Genomic DNA, 18,849 nt, shown 5'->3' on the forward strand with positions numbered 1-18,849 from the left:
TAGAACACAAAACATTATAACACGGAACGTCGTATTGCCAAAGGGGTTAGTGAAACGCGGTAACCCAAAACGTTGCCACAGAAACATTGTAGCACAAAAAAGCGGAACGTGTAACGGAACATGAAACATAACACTGAATAGCGTATCAAAAAACAGCGTACTACGAAATGTCTTAACATGAAATGCCGCTACGTGAACTGTAACGTCAAAATACATAGCCCAAAATGCGAGATATTAAATTGAGAAAAATCGTAATGCAAAGCATCACAACACGAAAATTGTAATGCTAAATATTGTAACACAAAACGTTGTAACAAAAAATGTCTTAAGACGAAAAGTCATAACACAAAACGTCGTAACACAAAACGTAACATAAATGTCGTAACACAAATCGTCGTAACACAAATCGTCGTAACACAAATCGTTGTAACACAAAACTTTGTAACACAAAACTTTGTAACACAAAACGTTGTAGCACAAAACGTAACAAAAACGTCGTTACACAAAACTTTGTTACACAAAACTTTGTTACACAAAACGTTGTTACACAAAACATCGTTACACAAAACGTCGTTACACAAAACTTTGTTACACAAAACGTTGTTACACAAAACGTCGTTACACAAAACGTTGTTACACAAAACGTCGTAACACAAAACGTTGTTACACAAAACGTCGTTATACAAAATGTTGTTACACAAGACGTTGTTACACAAAACGTCGTTAAACAAAACGTCGTTAAACAAAATGTCGTAGCACAAAACGTCGTTACACCAAACGTCGTAACACAAAACGTCGTAACACGAAACTTTCTATCACAAAACGTCGTAGCACAAAACGTCGTAACACAAAACGTCGTAACACAAAACGTCGTAACACGAAACTTTCTATCACAAAACGTCGTAACACGAAACGTTGTAACATGAAACGTTGTAATACGAAACGTTGTAACACGAAACGTTGTAACACGAAACGTTGTAACACGAAACGTTGTAACACGATTAAAAACACTTACCAGTTTTTCATTTTAAGTGTACTTGAGACAGGTTGCTACGGTGAATGTGTGTGTGTGTGTGTGTGTGTGTATGTGTGTCCTCCTCTTTTGTTTTTTTTGCTTCTTGTTTTTCCAGCTCCTATACTCGTTTTTACCCTTTATAAAATAATACATTGAAGGCTAACTCTATATTGTGTGCGTGTGTGTGCGTGCGTGCGTGTGCGTGTGTGTGTGTGTGTGTGTGTGTGTGTGTCTACAAACTCCTTCCAGCACGTTCTTGCAGCATCCTCCTTTCTGTCTATCAAGTCTTACTTCGAATGAAGAACAATAAAAAACACTTAAAAACTCATCACGGTCATGTGCAAACATCAAATCAAAGCTACACTTTTAACACAATATACATAAACAATATATCAATGTATGACTAATATGACACATATCTTTTTTTTTTTTGTCTCTTCTAAGTGATCCAGTACACCACTGAGAACAAGGAAACATGTGCCAGGTAGGCTGAGTGTTTCAGTGTTGCAATCACTCTTCAGGTTGCATTCCTACAGTAGAACGGCTGCTAAATAATCCACCAAGTCAAAATAAATATGGGTAATTTAATGAATGGTCAAGCTCCTCATATACAGACAGCAATCATGTAAATAAGATAAGAATATTGGTTAAATAAGAGAACAATGCAAGGATCAAAAAAATATTGTTGTCATCGGGTTAACACAATAGTCATTGGAAATCCATGCTATTTGTTGTAGGTTCCAGCAGCAGTGTTCCCAGAATGCATTTTGTTCTGACTACGCTACAGGCTTCTGCTGTCACTGTCAACCTGGATTTTACGGAAATGGCCGTCATTGTCTGCCCAAGGGTAAGTAAGTCCCCTCTTGTCATATCTAGCGTGGACTCTTTTCAAATCTTGTTTCTGGTCTTCAGCGGCCCCCCAACGTGTCAGCGGCAAGCTCAGCGGGACGGTGATAGTGGGTATGACCCCCGTGGAGCTCAACCAAATCGATCTCCACGCTTACATCGTGGTGGGAGACGGGAGGGCGTACACAGCCGTCAGCGAGGTAGAAATATTTTCTTTGTGTTTTTATGCATACTGAAAACTAGCAAAATATTATCTACTTTTTCAAAAAAATTGCCATTATTTACATGTACATTTAATTTCCTGGTTTCTCTGCTGGGCTTCATGTAATTGGTTAGATCCCTGAGCCAGTGGGTTGGGCCTTGATGCCGGCTGCACCGATTGGAGAGTTGTTTGGATGGCTGTTTGCTCTGGAGCTGCCCAATAGCCAAGCCGGATTCAAAACTACAGGTACAAAAAAAGAATGCTGAAAATGTAACCTGAAGTCAAGACGAATGAGAAAAAATATGCATTTACTGTAGAATTATTTTCAGGAAAAAATGTATGAATTTAATATACATTGTAAATTGCAATGTTTTGTATTGGTTTAATTTCATATTTCAATATATTTGTATATGAGCCAATAATTAATTTCTCTCCAAAAAGTTTTCATTGTTTAACTCTAACTATGGTAATATACATAAAATGTGATTTGGTCCATCTCAGGCAACTTTATTTTTTTTTTTTAGTACAATGTGTCCAAGATGAAAACGACACATTCGAGTAACAGGACTGAATGTAACAGGAGTGACCTCCACTAGTGTGGCCATTTCAACAGTTTTTATTTTTGAAGTATTATTGTACATTTAAAACAAGTTTAATTGGAATCAGGAGAAGGATCCATCCATCCATTTCTGCTGCTTATCCGAGTCCGGGACGCGGGGGCAGCCGTCTAAGCAGAGAAGCCCAAACTTCTTCGACTTCCACCCGGGGGACACTGAGGCATTCTCAGGCCAGCTGTGAGACAAAATCTCTCCAGCGTGTCCTAGGTCTGCCCCAAAGTTTCTCCCGACTGGACATGCCTGAAACACCTCGGAGGCGTCCAGGAGGCCTCCGTAGCAGATTCCCCTCAGCTTGCTCTTCTCGACGTGAAGGAACAGCGGCTCTACTCTGAGCCTCTACCGGATGACCGAGCTCGTAATCTCTAAGGGCGATCCCAGTCATACTGAGCAGTAAATTCATTTCTGCCGATTGAATTCGCAACCTCGTCACCCAAAGCTTGTGACCATAAGTGAGGGTAGGAACTTAGACAGACCGGTAAATCTAGAGTTTTGCCTTCTGGCTATCTCCTTCTTCTCACAGTGACTGCATCACTGTCAACACTGCACCAATCCGCCTATCAATATCACCCTCCATTCGCCCCTTACCTGTGAATAATACCTAAAGATACTCCTTCAGTTGAGGCAGAAACTTCCTCCCAACCCAGGGTAGGGTTGGATATCGTTTGAATTCGAACGATTCCGATTCCGATTCTTTGTTTTGATTCCGATTCCTGACGATTCTCGATTCCGATTCTTCTTGTACGGGATCAATGTGTTTGACAGGTAGTACCTGGAAGGTGGTATGTATTTTGGGTTGAGAGTTTTCACTAAATCCCTGCAAACATAAACAAATTGCTGTTACTGTTTAACCCAGTATCAATTAGCTTAGCTCTAACGTTAATGCTTAACTAACCTAAATGTTGGAGATTCCACCTCTGAAAAGGGATGCAGTCTTTTGACTGTGTGTGCAGTGACCTTTCTGTGGCACTCTTCCGTCTGTGGCACCGACATCTTCCCCGTTGCCGCTACGGTGAACGGAGTACGCTGAGCACATCGTGGAGCCTGGCTAGCAGGTTGTAAATTGTCTATGAAAAAATATGCGAGCTAATTTGTTAGCTGCCTCAACGTTGGCGCAAAACACATTATTTATTGCATATATATTGTTTTACTTACCGGATTCGGACTGCAGTGCAGTCACCGAAGTGCCAGGCTGGGCGTCGGAGCCGGAGCCAGAGGAAGAGGCAGAGGAGGACGGTCGGCGCAGCACGTCGAAGACTGGACACGCATTTATTTGTACTCAATGAACTCGGAGGTGCTTCATCATGTTCGATGTGCACCCCCTAAGCACGAAACAGTCCTGTCGCACGTGTTACATTTTGGCGATATTTCATTTTTTTTAGTAAAATAAAGCCACACTTTCGACCGCCGACGCCCGCTATCCATGCTTGACTAACTCGCTCGGATACATAGGCTCGGCTATGCTAACACTTCTTCGTTGGTGTTCAGCGGCTTCTTCTTCTGGTCGGCGGACTTATTCTTTTTTTCCGGTCGGCGGACTGCGTATCGAAACTAGGAATCGAAATTTTAACTTTTGAACGATTCCGGGAGAATCGGAAAGTTAGTCCCGGTTCCAATCAATACTAGATACTCGATACCCAACCCTAACCCTATAGCCAGGGGGGCTTGATATTTATATTCATATTCATCCCAGCAGCTTCAACTCCACCCCAGTAAACACTGGAGGTCACAGCCTGATGATGCCAACAGGACCACATCATCTGCATAAAGTAGATATGTGATCCTTTACCCACCAAACTGGAAATCCAACACATCATGACTGTGCCTAGAAATTCGGTCCATACAGATCATGAACAGGACCGGTGGCAATGGCCAGCCATTGCCGAGTCCAACATCCACTGTGAACATGTCTGACTTCCTATTGGCAATGGGAACCAGACTCCTGCTCTGAACGTACAGGGACCAAATGGCCCATAACAACGGACTCTGGACCCCGTTCTCCTGGAGCACCCCACACAGGTCACTGCGAGAGACGCAATTGAATGCCTTCTCCAAATCAACAAACTTGTCCAGAGTCAAGACCCAGGATGGACCGCTTGCCTGTGTATTGGCTGGGGACATCTCTGCGCTGCTGATCCACCTCCGCTTGGGATGGTTTCCTGCTGGCTCCGCTGTGGACGGGACTCTCGCTGCTGTGTTGGATCCGCTTTGGACTGGACTCTCGCGGCTGTGTTGGATCCACTATGGAATGAACTTTCACAATATCATGTTAGATCCGCTCGACATCCATTGCTTTCGGTCCCCTAGAGGGGGTGGGGGGGAGGGGGGGGGTTGCCCACATATGTGGTCCTCTCCAAGGTTCTCATAGTCATCATTGTCACCGACGTCCCACTGGGTCATCATTATCACCGATGTCCCACTGGTTGTGAGTTTTCCTTGCCCTTATGTGGGCCTACCGAGGATATCGTAGTGGTTTGTGCAGCCCTTTGAGACACTAGTGATTTAGGGCTATATAAATAAACATTGATCGATTGATTGATATCGACTGGTTGAGTAAACTACCATGCCACCTCCAGTACCCTAGCGAGGGTATAACTCTGATCATGGTCTCCCTGAACTCCTCCAATGCCCAACTTTTTGCGTTCACCACCACAGAGGCCGCGGCTCGGTAGGCCTTTGGAACCTGTCAGCTGCTACGGGAGTCCCACAAGCAAGCGCCATGTTTGGTAGAACGTTTGGGCCTGCCAGGTCTGTTCGGCATCCTGCCCCACCACCTGATCCAACTCACAAGTTGACCCGTTGACAGCTCAAGCCTTTCTTCACCCGACTGTTCAAGACATGCGGTTGCACATCTGATGATACCACTACAAAGTCGATCATTGACCTGCAACCTAGTGTGCTCGGTGCCATGTGCACTTGTGCCCACACTTAAACTTGAACATGGTGTTGGTTATAGACAAAACGTGGCTAGCGCAGAAGTCCAATTACAGAACACCACTCTGATTCAGATCGGGCAAGCCGTTCCTCACACTCCTTGAGGTTTAGCTGTTACTGCCAACGTGAGCGCTGAAGTCATCCAGCTAAACGATTCCCCAAGAAGGCTTTGTATTACAAAATGCCAATTGGCGTGGACGCGCAAACCACAGTTAGAGCCTTTCCCTCAATCCGAAAGCGTAGGGAGATAACCTTCTCGTTCACTGGGGATGATGCCAACACACAGGCGCCAAACCAGGGTCTTAATAACATGCTCGCTGAAACTCCAGCACAGAGCAAAGTCCAACCACTCTCAAGGAGTTTGGTTTCAGAGCCTATGCTGTGCGTTGAGGTGAGACCGACTGTATCTAGATCAGGGGTCACCAACCTTTTTGAAACCAAGAGCTACTTCTTGGGGACTGATTAATGCGAAGGGCTACCAGTTTGATACACACTTATATAAATCGACAGAAATAGCCAATTTGCTCAATTTACGTTTAATAAATAAATCTATAAAGAAATCATTCCGTCGTACATCTTTTTTCCTTTTACGGAAGGTTTTTATAGAGAATAAAAGATGAAAAAACACTAAACTGAACGGTTTAAAAGACGAGAAAACACGAAAAAAATGAAAATAAAATTTTGATACACAGTTTTATCTTCAATTTCGACTCTTTAAAATTCAAAATTCAACCGAAAAAAATGAAGAGAAAAACTAGCTAATTCGAATCTTTTTGAAAAAAGATAAAATTAAAATAAGAATTATGGAACATCATTAGTAATTTTTCCTGATTAAAATGTATTTTAGAATTTTGATGACAAGTTTTAAATAGGTTAAAATCCAATCTGCACTTTGTTAGAATATATAACAAATTGGAGCAAACTATATTTCTAACAAAGACAAATCATTATTCCTTCTAGATTTTCCAGAATTTTTTTTTTTAAAGAAATTCAAAAGACTTTGAAATAAGATTTAAATTTGATTCTACAGATTTTCTAGATTTGCCAAAACATTTTTTTTGAATTTTAATCATAATAAGTTTGAAGAAATATATCACAAATATATTTCGTCGTAAAAACAGAAGCTAAAATGAAGAATTAAATCAAAATGTATTTATTATTCTTTACAATAAAAACAAATAAATGTACTTGAACATTGATTTAAATTGTCAGGAAAGAAGAGGAAGGAATTTAAAAGGTAAAAAAGTAGATTTGTTTAAAAATCCTAAAATCATTTTTAAGGTTGTATTTTTTCTCTAAAATTGTCTTTCTGAAAGTTACAAGAAGCAAAGTTAAAAAAAACTAATGAATGTATTTAAACAAGTGAAGACCAAGTATTTAATATATTTTCTTGGATTTTCAAATTGTGTTTGAGTTTTGTCTCTTTTAGAATCAAACATGTCGAGCAAAGCGAGACCAGCTTGCTAGTAAATAAATAAAATTCAAAAAATAGAGGCAGCTCACTGGTAAGTGCTGCTATTTGAGCTTGTTTTAGAACAGGCCAGTGGGCGACTCATCTGGTCCTTACGGGCGACCTGGTGCCCGCAGGCACCGCGTTGGTGACCCCTGATCTAGACGGTATCTCTCGACCTCAAACACAAGCTCGGGCTCCTTCCCTGCTAGAGGGGTGACCTTACATATCTCGACAACCAGATTTGGCGCTCGCCTTCGACTGCTCCCCAGTCCGCATAGCACCGGACTCTCATGGATCCCCCTGCAGGTGATGGGTCCGCGGGCCGCTAAGGAGGAGCGCAAATCTTTTAAGTGACATGATTACATTTGAAGGGGAACATTATCACTAAACCTATGCAAGCGTCAATATATTCCTTGATGTTGCAGAAAAAAGACCATGTATTTTTTTAACCGATTTCCGAACTCTAAATGGGTGAATTTTGGCAAATTAAACGCCTTTCTGTTTATCGGTCTTTTAGCGATGACGTCAGAACATGACGTCACCGAGGTAAGACACCCGCCATATTCATTTTCACATTACAAACATCGGGTCTCAGCTCTGTTATTTTCCGTTTTTTCGACTATTTTTTGGAACCTTGGAGACATCACGCCTCGTTGGTGTGTTGTCGGAGGGTGTAACAACACTAACAGGGAGGGATTCAAGTTGCACCACTGGCAAGAACTCTGCCGCCAGACCCCCATTGAATGTACCAGAGTGTCTTCACATTTTACCGGCGATGCTAAGACAGACATGGCACAGAGATGTATGGATAACCTGCAGATGCATTTGCAACAATTAAGTCAACGAAATCACAAAGGTGAGTTGTGTTGATGTTGTTGACTTATGTGCTAATCAGACATATTTGGTCACGGCATGACTGCCAGCTAATCAATGCTAACATGCTACGCTAATCGATGCTAACATGCTATTTACGCTAGCTGTATGTACATTTGAAACTAGATACCCACATTTAATGCGAAACAAACACTTACCAATTGACGGATTTAAGTTGCTCCAGTGTCACAAGTTGCGAAAGTCCTGATCGTTTGGTCCGCACATTTTACCGGCGATGCTAATAAGGCAGCCATGCTATGGGCCACTTCATTAGGTACACCCACGCTATGGCCGAATAGCGTCAATAGCTATTCGCTCAATAGCTTCAATTTCTTCTTCAATTTCGTTTTCGCTATCTGCCTCCATACTCCGACCATCTGTTTCAAAACATACGTAATCTGTTGAATCGCTTAAACCGCTGAAATCCGAGTCTGAATCCGAGCTAATGTCGCTATATCTTGCTGTGGTAACCGCCATGTTGTTTGTATTGGCAGCCCTGTATGACGTCACAGGGAAATGGATAGTGGTTTCGAAGATAGCGAAAATAAGGCACTTTAAAGCTTTATTTAGGGATATTCCGGGACCGGTAAAATTTTGAAAAAAACTTCAAAAAATACAACAAGCCACTGGGAACTGATTTTTATTGTTTTTAACCCTTTTGAAATTGTGATAATGTTCCCCTTTAATGGTGAAATCAAATTTTACGGACCACAAACTGAAGTAATAAAGATGTTTGTATACAATACAGTATGTGCAAAACTGTAGTGTAATATTGAAGAAGACATTTTATTATTATTGAATTTATTTTATTTTTCAAGGCGAGAAACCAAGCTGTAGGCCCAAGGTTTACAGACTTGATGTACAATAAAAATGATAAAGGAAGCATTTACTCACAAAAATAATGTATATCAATATTTACTTTTACCAGGAGCGGAGTTCAAGCGTCAAGTGGAGCTCATCTTCTACCCTGGAAATCAGCGACTGTCAATCACTCAGACAGGACGAGGCCTGGATGACCACAACCACCTCACCGTGGACACCATGCTCAACGGCAGCGTGCCGTTCTTACCGCCCGGTGCAGAAGTGACTATGGACCCCTTCAAGGAGACCTACCATTACTACCCATCAGGTAACTATGATAACCAAATGAGTCAGCTACCATGAAGTGTGCTCCAGCTTTAACGGCATCTGTCTCATTGGCTTCCAGTTGCCACGTCTACTTCTGTGAGGGAGTTTACGGTGGTCTCACCGGACAAAGGATCGGAGTCCTTCTCCTTCCAGATAAAGCAAAACATCACCTACCGGGACTGTCGACATGACAGCCGGGCTCCCCCTGTGGAGACCCTGCAGATTACCATGGAGAGAGTGTTCGTCATGTATGTGAAGGAGGAGCGCATCCTGAGATACGCCATCACGAACAAGATCAGCCCAGTCGGAGGTGAGTCTAACCGCTGGGGTTGGGAATGGCGGGTTGAGTTTATTTAACGTTCTAATGCACAGCTGACATAGCAGGCATTCGTTACATCAACATTCGTCCATTGGATACAATTGTACACATTTACTAGTGTATGTACAAACCCCATTTCCATATGAGTTGGGAAATTGTGTTAGATGTAAATATAAACAGAATACAATGATTTGCAAATCATTTTCAACCCATATTCAGTTGAATATGCTACAAAGACATATTTGATGTTTAAACTGATGGGGGGGAAATAATCATTAACTTTAGAATTTGATGCCAGCAACACGTGATAAAGAAGTTGGGAAAGATGGCAATAAATACTGATAAAGTTGAGGAATGCTCATCAAACACTTATTTGGAACATCCCACAGGTGGGTGCCATGATTGAGTATAAAAGCAGCTTCCATGAAATGCTAAGTAATTCACAAACAAGGATGGGGCGAAGGTCACCAATTTGTAAGCAAATTGTCGAACAGTTTTAGAACATTTCTTAACGAGCTATTGCAAGGAATTTAGGGATTTTATCATTTACGGTCCGTAAAATCATCAAAAGGTTCAGAGAATCTGGCGAAATCACTGCACGTAAGCGATGATATTATGGACCATTGATCCTCAGGCGGTACTGCATCAAAAAATGACATCAGTGTGTAAAGGATATCACCACATGGGCTCAGGAACACTTCGTAAAACCACTGTCAGTAACTACAGTTGGTCGCTACACGTGTAAGTGCAAGTTAAAACTCTACTATGCAAAGCAAAACCCATTTATCAAAAACACCAAGGAACGCCACTGGCTTGTCTAGGCCCAAGATCATCTAAGATGGACTGATGCAAAGTGGAAAAGTGTTCTGTGGCCTGATGAGTCCACATTTCAAATTATATTTGGAAACTGTGGACGTGGTGTCCTCCAGAACAAAGAGGAAAATAACCATCCGGATTGTTATAGGCACAAAGTTGAAAAGCCAGCATCTGTGATGGTATGGGGGTGTATTAGTGCCCAAGGCATGGGTAACTTACACATCTGTGAAGGCACCATTAATGCTGAAAGGTTCATACAGGTTTTGGAGCAACATATGTTGTCATCCAAGCAACGTTATCATGGACACCCCTGCTTATTTCAGCAAGACAATGCCAAGCCACGTGTTACAACAGCGTGGTTTCGTAGTAAAAGAGTGCGGGTACTTTCCTGGCCCGCCTGCAGTCCATACCTGTCTCCCATGGAAAATGTTTGGCGCATTATGAAGTGTAAAACACGACAGCGGAGACCCTGGACTGTTGAACGACTAAAGCTCTACATAAAACAAGAATGAGAAAGAATTCCACTTTCAAAACTTCAACAATTAGTTTCTTCAGTTCCCAAACGTATATTGAGTGTTGTTAAAAGAAAAGGTGATGTAACACAGTGGTGAACATGCCCTTTCCCAACTACTTTGGCACATGTTGCAGCCATGAAATTCTAAGTTAATTATTATTTGCAAAAAAAAAAAAAATGTTTTGAGTTTGAACATCAAATATCTTGTCTTTGTAGTGCATTCAACTGAATATGAGTTGAAAAGGATTTGCAAATCATTGTATTCCGTTTATATCTACATCTAACACAATTTCCCAACTCATAATGAAACAGGGTTTGTAGTTGTAATCCCATTGTTTGATATGGAACCTTTAGTTTGGTACAGACTGAATAGCTGAGCATAGTAGCCCAAAGTTGTACACAAGTAAGAGTGCCATTACTTTAGAGCAGGGGTCGGGAACCGTTTTGGCTGAGAGAGCCATTAAAGCCCAAAAATTTAAAAAGTATTTCTGTGAGAGTCATATAATATATAAAAGTAATTGTTTGCATTTTTAAGTAAGACCAACATTTAGTATAATGAGTATTGGCTTCACGGTGGCAGAGGGGTTAGTGCGTCTGCCTCACAATACGAAGGTCCTGCAGTCCTGGGTTCAAATCCAGGCTGGGGATCTTTCTGTGTGGAGTTTGCATGTTCTCCCCGTGAATGCGTGGGTTCCCTCCGGGTACTCCGGCTTCCTCCCACTTCCAAAGACATGCACCTGGGGATAGGTTGATTGGCAACACTAAATTGGCCCTAGTGTGTGAATGTGAGTGTGAATGTTGTCTGTCTATCTGTGTTGGCCCTGCGATGAGGTGGCGACTTGTCCAGGGTGGACCCTGCCTTCCGCCCGATTGTAGCTGAGATAGGCGCCAGCGCCCCCCGCGACCCCGAAAGGGAATAAGCGGTAGAAAATGGATGGATGGATGGATGGAGTGTCTTATTCTTTTTAATAACATTGTTATTTTGAAGCTAACCAATAATAAATAAGACACTGTCAGGCTTGCCACTGACTGTTTGTGTTTAAGTTTTTCCTCCTGTGTGTTTAGTATTTCCTGTCCTTAGTTCCTGTCAGCAGTCTTATTTTGGTTCAGCTTCCTGTTTGTCTCCCTGAGTGCTTTGTTTCCCCTCAGCTGCGGCTGATTGGCACCTGGCCACACCTGGTGTGAATCAGCCCATTCCTATTTCTACCTGCTTTGTCTTCCAGTCAGTGGTGGATTATTGTCATGGCGATGTCGCTCTTGTTGTTGCTACCTGTCGTGTCGTATCATGTCTTGTCAATGCAGCGTTGCGGTAAGCTATATTTGATTGCGGTTTGTAGCTTACTGCCTTTTGTTCCCTGCTTTCAAGTTTGTTTTCATATTACATGTACGACTTCTGTTTCCTGCGCGATACCTGCTACCTTCCACGCTAGGCCTTTTTTGTTTTTGCTAGCTTCCATGCTAAGCTCAGTTTATTTTCTAGTTCCCATGCTAGCTCTCTGTGTTTGTTTCAGCCTCGTGCGCGCTTTTAGTTGTACCCCTTTGGTTTGTCCTTGCTTCAGTTTTTTTTTTTTTATTAAATCCATCCATCCATCCATTTTCTACCGCTTATTCCCTTTCGGGGTCGCGGGGAGCGCTGGCGCCTATCTCAGCTACAATCGGGCAGAAGGCAGGGTACACCCTGGACAAGTCGCCACCTCATCGCAGGGCCTTTTATTAAATCATGTTTTCTCACTCCATGCCTGCCTCCATCTCTGCATCTTGGGGTTTGTCACAAACTAACTTTGACAAATACTTCTGAACTGGTGGGTTGGAAAAATGGATGGCAGAGGGGTTAGTGCATCTGCCTCACAATACGAAGGTCCTGCAGTCCTGGGTTCAAATCCAGGCTCGGGATCTTTCTGTGTGGAGTTTGCATGTTCTCCCCGTGAATGCGTGGGTTCCCTCCGGGTACTCCGGCTTCCTCCCACTTCCAAAGACATACACCTGGGGATAGGTTGATTGGCAACACTAAATTGGCCCTAGTGTGTGAATGTGAGTGTGAATGTTGTCCGTCTATCTGTGTTGGCCCTGCGATGAGGTGGCGACTTGTCCAGGGTGTACCCCGCCTTCCGCCCGATTGTAGCTGAGATAGGCGCCAGCGCCCACCGCGACCCCGAAAGGGAATAAGCGGTAGAAAAATGGATGGATGGATGGCTGGATTAAAAAAAATGCATGAGAATATTTTATATTTTCTAAGTTGTTTTTAACACCTTAACACAGACCATGAATTGATTTACGTGGACCCCGACTTAAACCAGTTGAAAACTTATTCGGGTGTTATTATTTAGTGGTAATTTTACGGAATATGCACTGTACTCTGCAATCTATTTATAAAAGTTTCAATCAATCAATAAAACCAATCAAAACTGTGGTTACCAGCTAAATTATTCATTACTTATCGTGTTAAGCTATGTCAGCTAAGATTTATCTGAGAGCCAGATGCATTCTTCAAAAGAGCCACATCTGGCTGGAGAGCCATAGGTTCCCTACCCCTGCTTTAGGGTAATATTACTCTAGTAAAAGTAAAAAGTAGTCATCCAAATAATTATTTGAGTGAGGGTAAATATTTACTGAAAAAATACTTAAGTACTGAGTAACTGGTAAGTAACCTCTGATTTATTTGGAATCTATTTTAATGGTACTTACACTACAGTTGTAGTTGTGTGTGTGGATGTGTTTATTAATTATTAATACAAAAAAAAACATCTACAAATTACAGTGCTATTAGGAAGAAGTGTCTCTGAGAAGCCAAAACAATGTATTTGCAAGCAGTAATTAATCCATCGATTTCTTGCCTATCATTAACATATAATTGAATGGCAGCAACACATTGCAAAAGGGGTATTTTTACCACTGTGTTACATGGCCTTTCCTTTTAACAACCCTCAGTAAACGTTTGGGAACTGAGGAGACCAATGTTTGAAGTTTTTCAGGTGGAATTCTTTCCCATTCTTGCTTGCTGTTGAGCTTAAGTTGATCAACAGTCCGTGGTCTCCGTTGTGGTATTTTAGGCTTCATTTTTGCACCACACATTTTCAATGGGAAAGAGGTCAGGACTTCATGCAGGCCAGTCTAGTTTCCGCACTCTTTTACTATGAAGCCACGCTGTTGTAACACTTGGCTTGGCCTTGTTTTGTTGAAATAAGCAGGGGCGTCCATGAGAACGAGTTGAGTTTATACCATAATGGATACATGGATGATACAGCAGAGGATTGGGAGAATGTCATGTGGTCAGATGAAACCAAAATAGAACTTATTGGTATAAACTCAACTTGTCGTGTTTGGAGGAAGAAGAATACTCTAAGTTGCATCCCAAGAACACCATACCTACTGTGAAGCATGGGGGTGGAAACATCATGCTTTGGGGCTGTTTTCCTGCTAAGGGGACAGGACGATTGATCCGTGTTAAGGAAAGAATGAATGGGGCCATGTATCGTGAGATTTTGAGCCAAAACCTCCTTCCATCAGTGAGAGCTTTGAATGGTTGACCAAATACTTATTTTCCACCATGATTTACAAATAAATTATAAAAATTGCTACAATGTGAGGTCCTGGAATTTTTTTTTTCACATTCTGTCTCTCACAGTTGAAGTGTACCTATGATGAAAATGACGGACTTAACACGGATCAATCGTCCTGTCCCATTAGCAGAAAAATAGCCACAAAGCATGATGTTTCCACCCCCATGCTCCACAGTAGGTGTGGTGTTCTTGGGATGCAACTCAGTATTCTTCTTCCTCCAAACACGACGAGTTGAGTTTATACCAAAAAGTTCTATTTTGGTTTCAATCTGACCACACAACATTCTCCCAATCCTTTGCTGTATCATCCATGTATCCATTTTGTTATAAACTCAACTCATCATGTTTGGAGGAAAAGGAATACTGAGTTGCATCCCAAGAACACCACACCTACTGTGAAGCATGGGGGTGGAAACTTATGGCTGACCAAATACTTATTTTCCACCATAATTTACAAATAAATTATTTAAAATTGCTACAATGTGAAATCCTGGATTTTTTTTTTCACATTCTGTCTCTCACAGTTGAAGTGTACCTATGATGAAAATTACAGACTTCTGTCATCATTTTAAGTGGGAATTTTTTGCCCCACTGTAAGTGGTATATTTTTTGAGTGAAACAAACACTTCTCTCTCCAATATTGAGGGGGACACGTCCCCATTTGTCCCACCCTATTCCCACGCCCCTGCAGGAAAGTCCAGTTTATTGCTAGCGATAGTGCCAAGGAGAATTCTGAGCTTGAAAACCATCTTTCAAAGTCGAAATCTCTTGTTTGGGAACAGTCTCACTCAGCCTTTTTGGTGAAATAGGTAAACAAAGACAAGTGGATAAAATATAAGCAGCTTGCTGCTGTTCTTTAGTGGAGTACAAGCTGCACTTCAGCCAATGATACACTTTACTTGACTTTACATTCTTCAAACTGTTACTGTTCCAATTTAATCCAAAATATGTTTTTTATATTTAGTTTTTTTTTTGAATGGGAGGGCCTTTTACCTTTTCATTTGGAAGACCAGGCCAAATTTATTTCATCTGTATGTCAACACATTGATTATAAATGTTATACGAGACGCACACGTGCAACTCTGCGAACACACACACACACACGCATACACACGCACACACACTTACACACACACACACACACACACACACACACATACACACACGCCAAGAGCACAGCTGGAACAGCTTTCGGGGATCAGGGGTTTTGTAAACATGGGTTAAGTGCTGTGTGTGCGCGCGTGTGTGTGTGTGTGTACGTGAACGTGTGTGTGCATGCCTTTCTGTGTGTGAGTGTGTGTGTGTGCATGCGTGTGTGCGCGCGTGGATGAACGGGTCTCACAGTGTCTGGGAAGTTATATTCCATCCAATGACAGATGACAGATTTAAAGGAAGAGGAGGTTTGCCAAGCAAAATAGTTGCACTGTGATGTCATGAGAATCACTGGACTGACTCAGAGGACGGGAATGCCAAAGAACCATAATTTGGATGGACGCTAATTTTTTGCATTTTTAAAACATTCACCACCTGAGACAAAAACAAATAGATCAATTAGTACAAACCCTGTTTCCATATGAGTTGGGAAATTGTGTTAGATGTAAATATAAACAGAATACAATGATTTGCAAATCATTTTCAACCCATATTCAGTTGAATATGCTACAACGACAAGATATTTGATGTTCAAACTCATAAACTTAATATTTTTTGCAAATAATAATTAACTTAGGATTTCATGGCTGCAACACGTGACAAAGTAGTTGGGAAAGGGCATGTTCACCACTGTGTTACATCACCTTTTCTTTTAACAACACTCAATAAACATTTGGGAACTGAGGAAACTAATTGTTGAAGCTTTGAAAGTGGAATTCTTTACCATTCTTGCTTGATGTACTGTTTAAGTTGTTCAACAGTCCGGGGTCTTGTTGTCGTATTTTATGCTTCATACTGCGCCACACATTTTCGATGGGAGACAGGTCTGGACAGCAAACGGGCCAGGAAAGTACCCGCACTCTTTTACTACGAAGCCACGCTGTTGTAACACGTGGCTTGGCATTGTTTTGCTGAAATAAGCAGGGGCGTCCATGATACCGTTGCTTGGATGACAACATATGTTGCTCCAAAACCTGTATGAACTAATGCGACCCCATACCATCACAGATGCTGGCTTTTGAACTTTGCGCCTATAACAATCCGGATGGTTATTTTCCTATTTGTTCCGGAGGACACCACGTCCACAGTTTCCAAATATAATTTGAAATGTCGACTCATCAGACCACAGAACACTTTTCCACTTTGCATCAGTCCATCTTAGATGAGCTCGGGCCCAGCGAAGCCGGCGACGTTTCTGGGTGTTGTTGATAAATGGCTTTCGCTTTGCATATTAGAGTTTTAACTTGCACATACAGATGTAGCGACTAACTGTAGTTACTGACAGTGGTTTTATGAAGTGTTCCTGAGCCCATGTCGTGATATCCTTATGTCGGTTTTTGATGCAGTACCGCCTGAGGGGTCAAAGGTCCATAATATCATCACTTTCGTGCAGTGATTTCTCCAGATTCTCTGAACCTTTTGATGATTTTACGGACCGTAAATGGTAAAATCCCTAAATTCCTTGCAATAGCTCGTTGAGAAATGTTGTTCTAAAACTGTTTGACAATTTGATTACAAATTGGTGACCCTCGCCCCATCCTTGTTTGTGAATGACTTAGCATTTCATGGAAGCTGCTTTTATACCCAATCATGGCACCCACCTGTTCCCAATTAGCCTGCACACCTGTGGGATGTTCCAAATAGGTGCTTGATGAGCATTCCTTGAAAAAATGTTTATCAGTTTTAACATCAAATATGTTGTCTTTGTAGCATTTTTAACTGAATATAGGTCGAAAAGGATTTGCAAATCATTGTATTCCGTTTATATTTACATCTAACACAATTTCCCAACTCATATGGAAACGGGGTATGTATAACAGTATATGCAGTATGTACAGTATAGGAAGCTACACATATGAAGGTGTCTACAGTTCTTTGGCAGTTAGGTAGTGACAGTATTATGAACAAAGGTATTGGAACAGAATGACTTCTTTATACACTTGTTTTTACATTATTTACAGTCATAGAGTCAGTCAAGAGACATCCCCGATCTCCAAAGCCTCCTTAAGTTGAGATACGGCTGTTCTTTGTTCAATTCAAAGTACATCTGTGGTAGCCTACTTGGTCAGCCCTGACTCCATGCTCTTATGGAATGTTGTGAAAAGCAACAGGTGGGAAGATTCTAACAAAGAAAAAAAAAAGTCTCCTAACTCTGACGATGCACAGCGCATGAGAAAATGGTGTCTGAATGTAAAAGATAATCCACAAATCTTTGCCAGGTGCACGGCAAAGGCTTGATTAGAAGTGAGCACCAGGATCTTGCCTCAGGAGAGGAAAGCAATCTGAACTTGATGTCTGCATCTACAGAATGTACAGTATGTGTACATTCTGTCCAATTCTTTCTCCTTCTGTTTCACTTGCTATTGCAGCTTTGTGGATTATTTTAGAGTTTTTCTGTTGTGCAGGTTTGTGACATGTTACCGTGTAAGCCCGATAATGAAGTATTACAAAATGGGGAATGTTTTCTTTTTTACTCTTTTAACTTTCAAGTTACTGAGTTGTGGAATATTTACACGGAAGAATGCGTGCTCAAAGTGAAGTCATAGTGTAAGGCAGGGGTCACCAATGCCACCAGGTCGCCCGTAAGGACCAGATGAGTCGCCCGCTGGCCTGTTCTAAAAACAGCTCAAATAGCAGCACTTACCAGTGAGCTGCCTCTATTTTTTAAATTGTATTTATTTACTAGCAAGCTTTGGTGGCCGCGGGATTAGGTCTCTGCTTTTTGCAGACGATGTGGTCCTTTTGGCTTCATCTGGCCGGAATCTTCAGCTCTCACTGGATCGGTTCGCAGCCGAGTGTGAAGCGGCCGGAATGAGAATCAGCACCTCCAAATCCGAGTCCATAGTTCTCTCCCGGAAAAGGGTGGAGTGCCATCTCCGGGTTGGGGAGGAGACCCTGCCCCAAGTGGAGGAGTTCAAGTACCTAGGAGTCTTGTTCACGAGTGGGGGAAGAGTGGATCGTGAGATCGACAGGCGGATCGGTGCGGCGTCTTCAGTAATGCGGACGTTGTACCGATCTGTTGTGGTGAAGAAGGAGCTGAGCCGGAAGGCAAAGCTCTGAATTTACCGGTCGATCTACGTTCCCATCCTCACCTATGGTCATGTGGCGGGGCTCTCCCTTAGAGATAGGGTGAGAAGCTCTTTCATCCGGGAGGAACTCAAAGTCAAGTCGCTGCTCCTCCACATCGAGAGGAGCCAGATGAGGTGGTTCGGGCATCTGGTCAGGATGCCACCCGAACGCCTCCCTAGGGAGGTGTTTAGGGCACGTCCCACCGGTAGGAGGCCACGGGGAAGACCCAGGACACGTTGGGAAGACTATGTCTCCCGGCTGGCCTGGGAACGCCTCGGGATCCCCCGGGAAGAGCTAGACGAAGTGGCTGGGGAGAGGGAAGTCTGTGTTTCCCTGCTTAGGCTGTTGCCCCCG

The 18,849-nt window shown here is 42.4% G+C and overlaps 1 protein-coding gene across 4 annotated transcripts in view; it reads left to right on the top strand.

The window, feature by feature from the left end:
• nid2a (nidogen 2a (osteonidogen)) overlaps positions 1–18,849 on the top strand; it is a 161,392-nt gene that overhangs the window by 64,834 nt on the left and 77,709 nt on the right. For all 4 annotated transcript variants that reach the window (XM_061904667.1, XM_061904670.1, XM_061904669.1 and 1 more), the window contains exons 9-14: positions 1,460–1,499; positions 1,753–1,862; positions 1,928–2,061; positions 2,198–2,309; positions 8,866–9,066; positions 9,145–9,375. In XM_061904667.1, the coding sequence (XP_061760651.1) occupies positions 1,460–1,499; positions 1,753–1,862; positions 1,928–2,061; positions 2,198–2,309; positions 8,866–9,066; positions 9,145–9,375 (828 nt within the window). The remainder of the gene's footprint in view (positions 1–1,459; positions 1,500–1,752; positions 1,863–1,927; positions 2,062–2,197; positions 2,310–8,865; positions 9,067–9,144; positions 9,376–18,849) is intronic.

This window comes from Nerophis ophidion, linkage group LG06, assembly GCF_033978795.1.
Source record: "Nerophis ophidion isolate RoL-2023_Sa linkage group LG06, RoL_Noph_v1.0, whole genome shotgun sequence".
In the NCBI taxonomy this organism is placed as follows: Eukaryota; Metazoa; Chordata; class Actinopteri; order Syngnathiformes; family Syngnathidae; genus Nerophis; species Nerophis ophidion.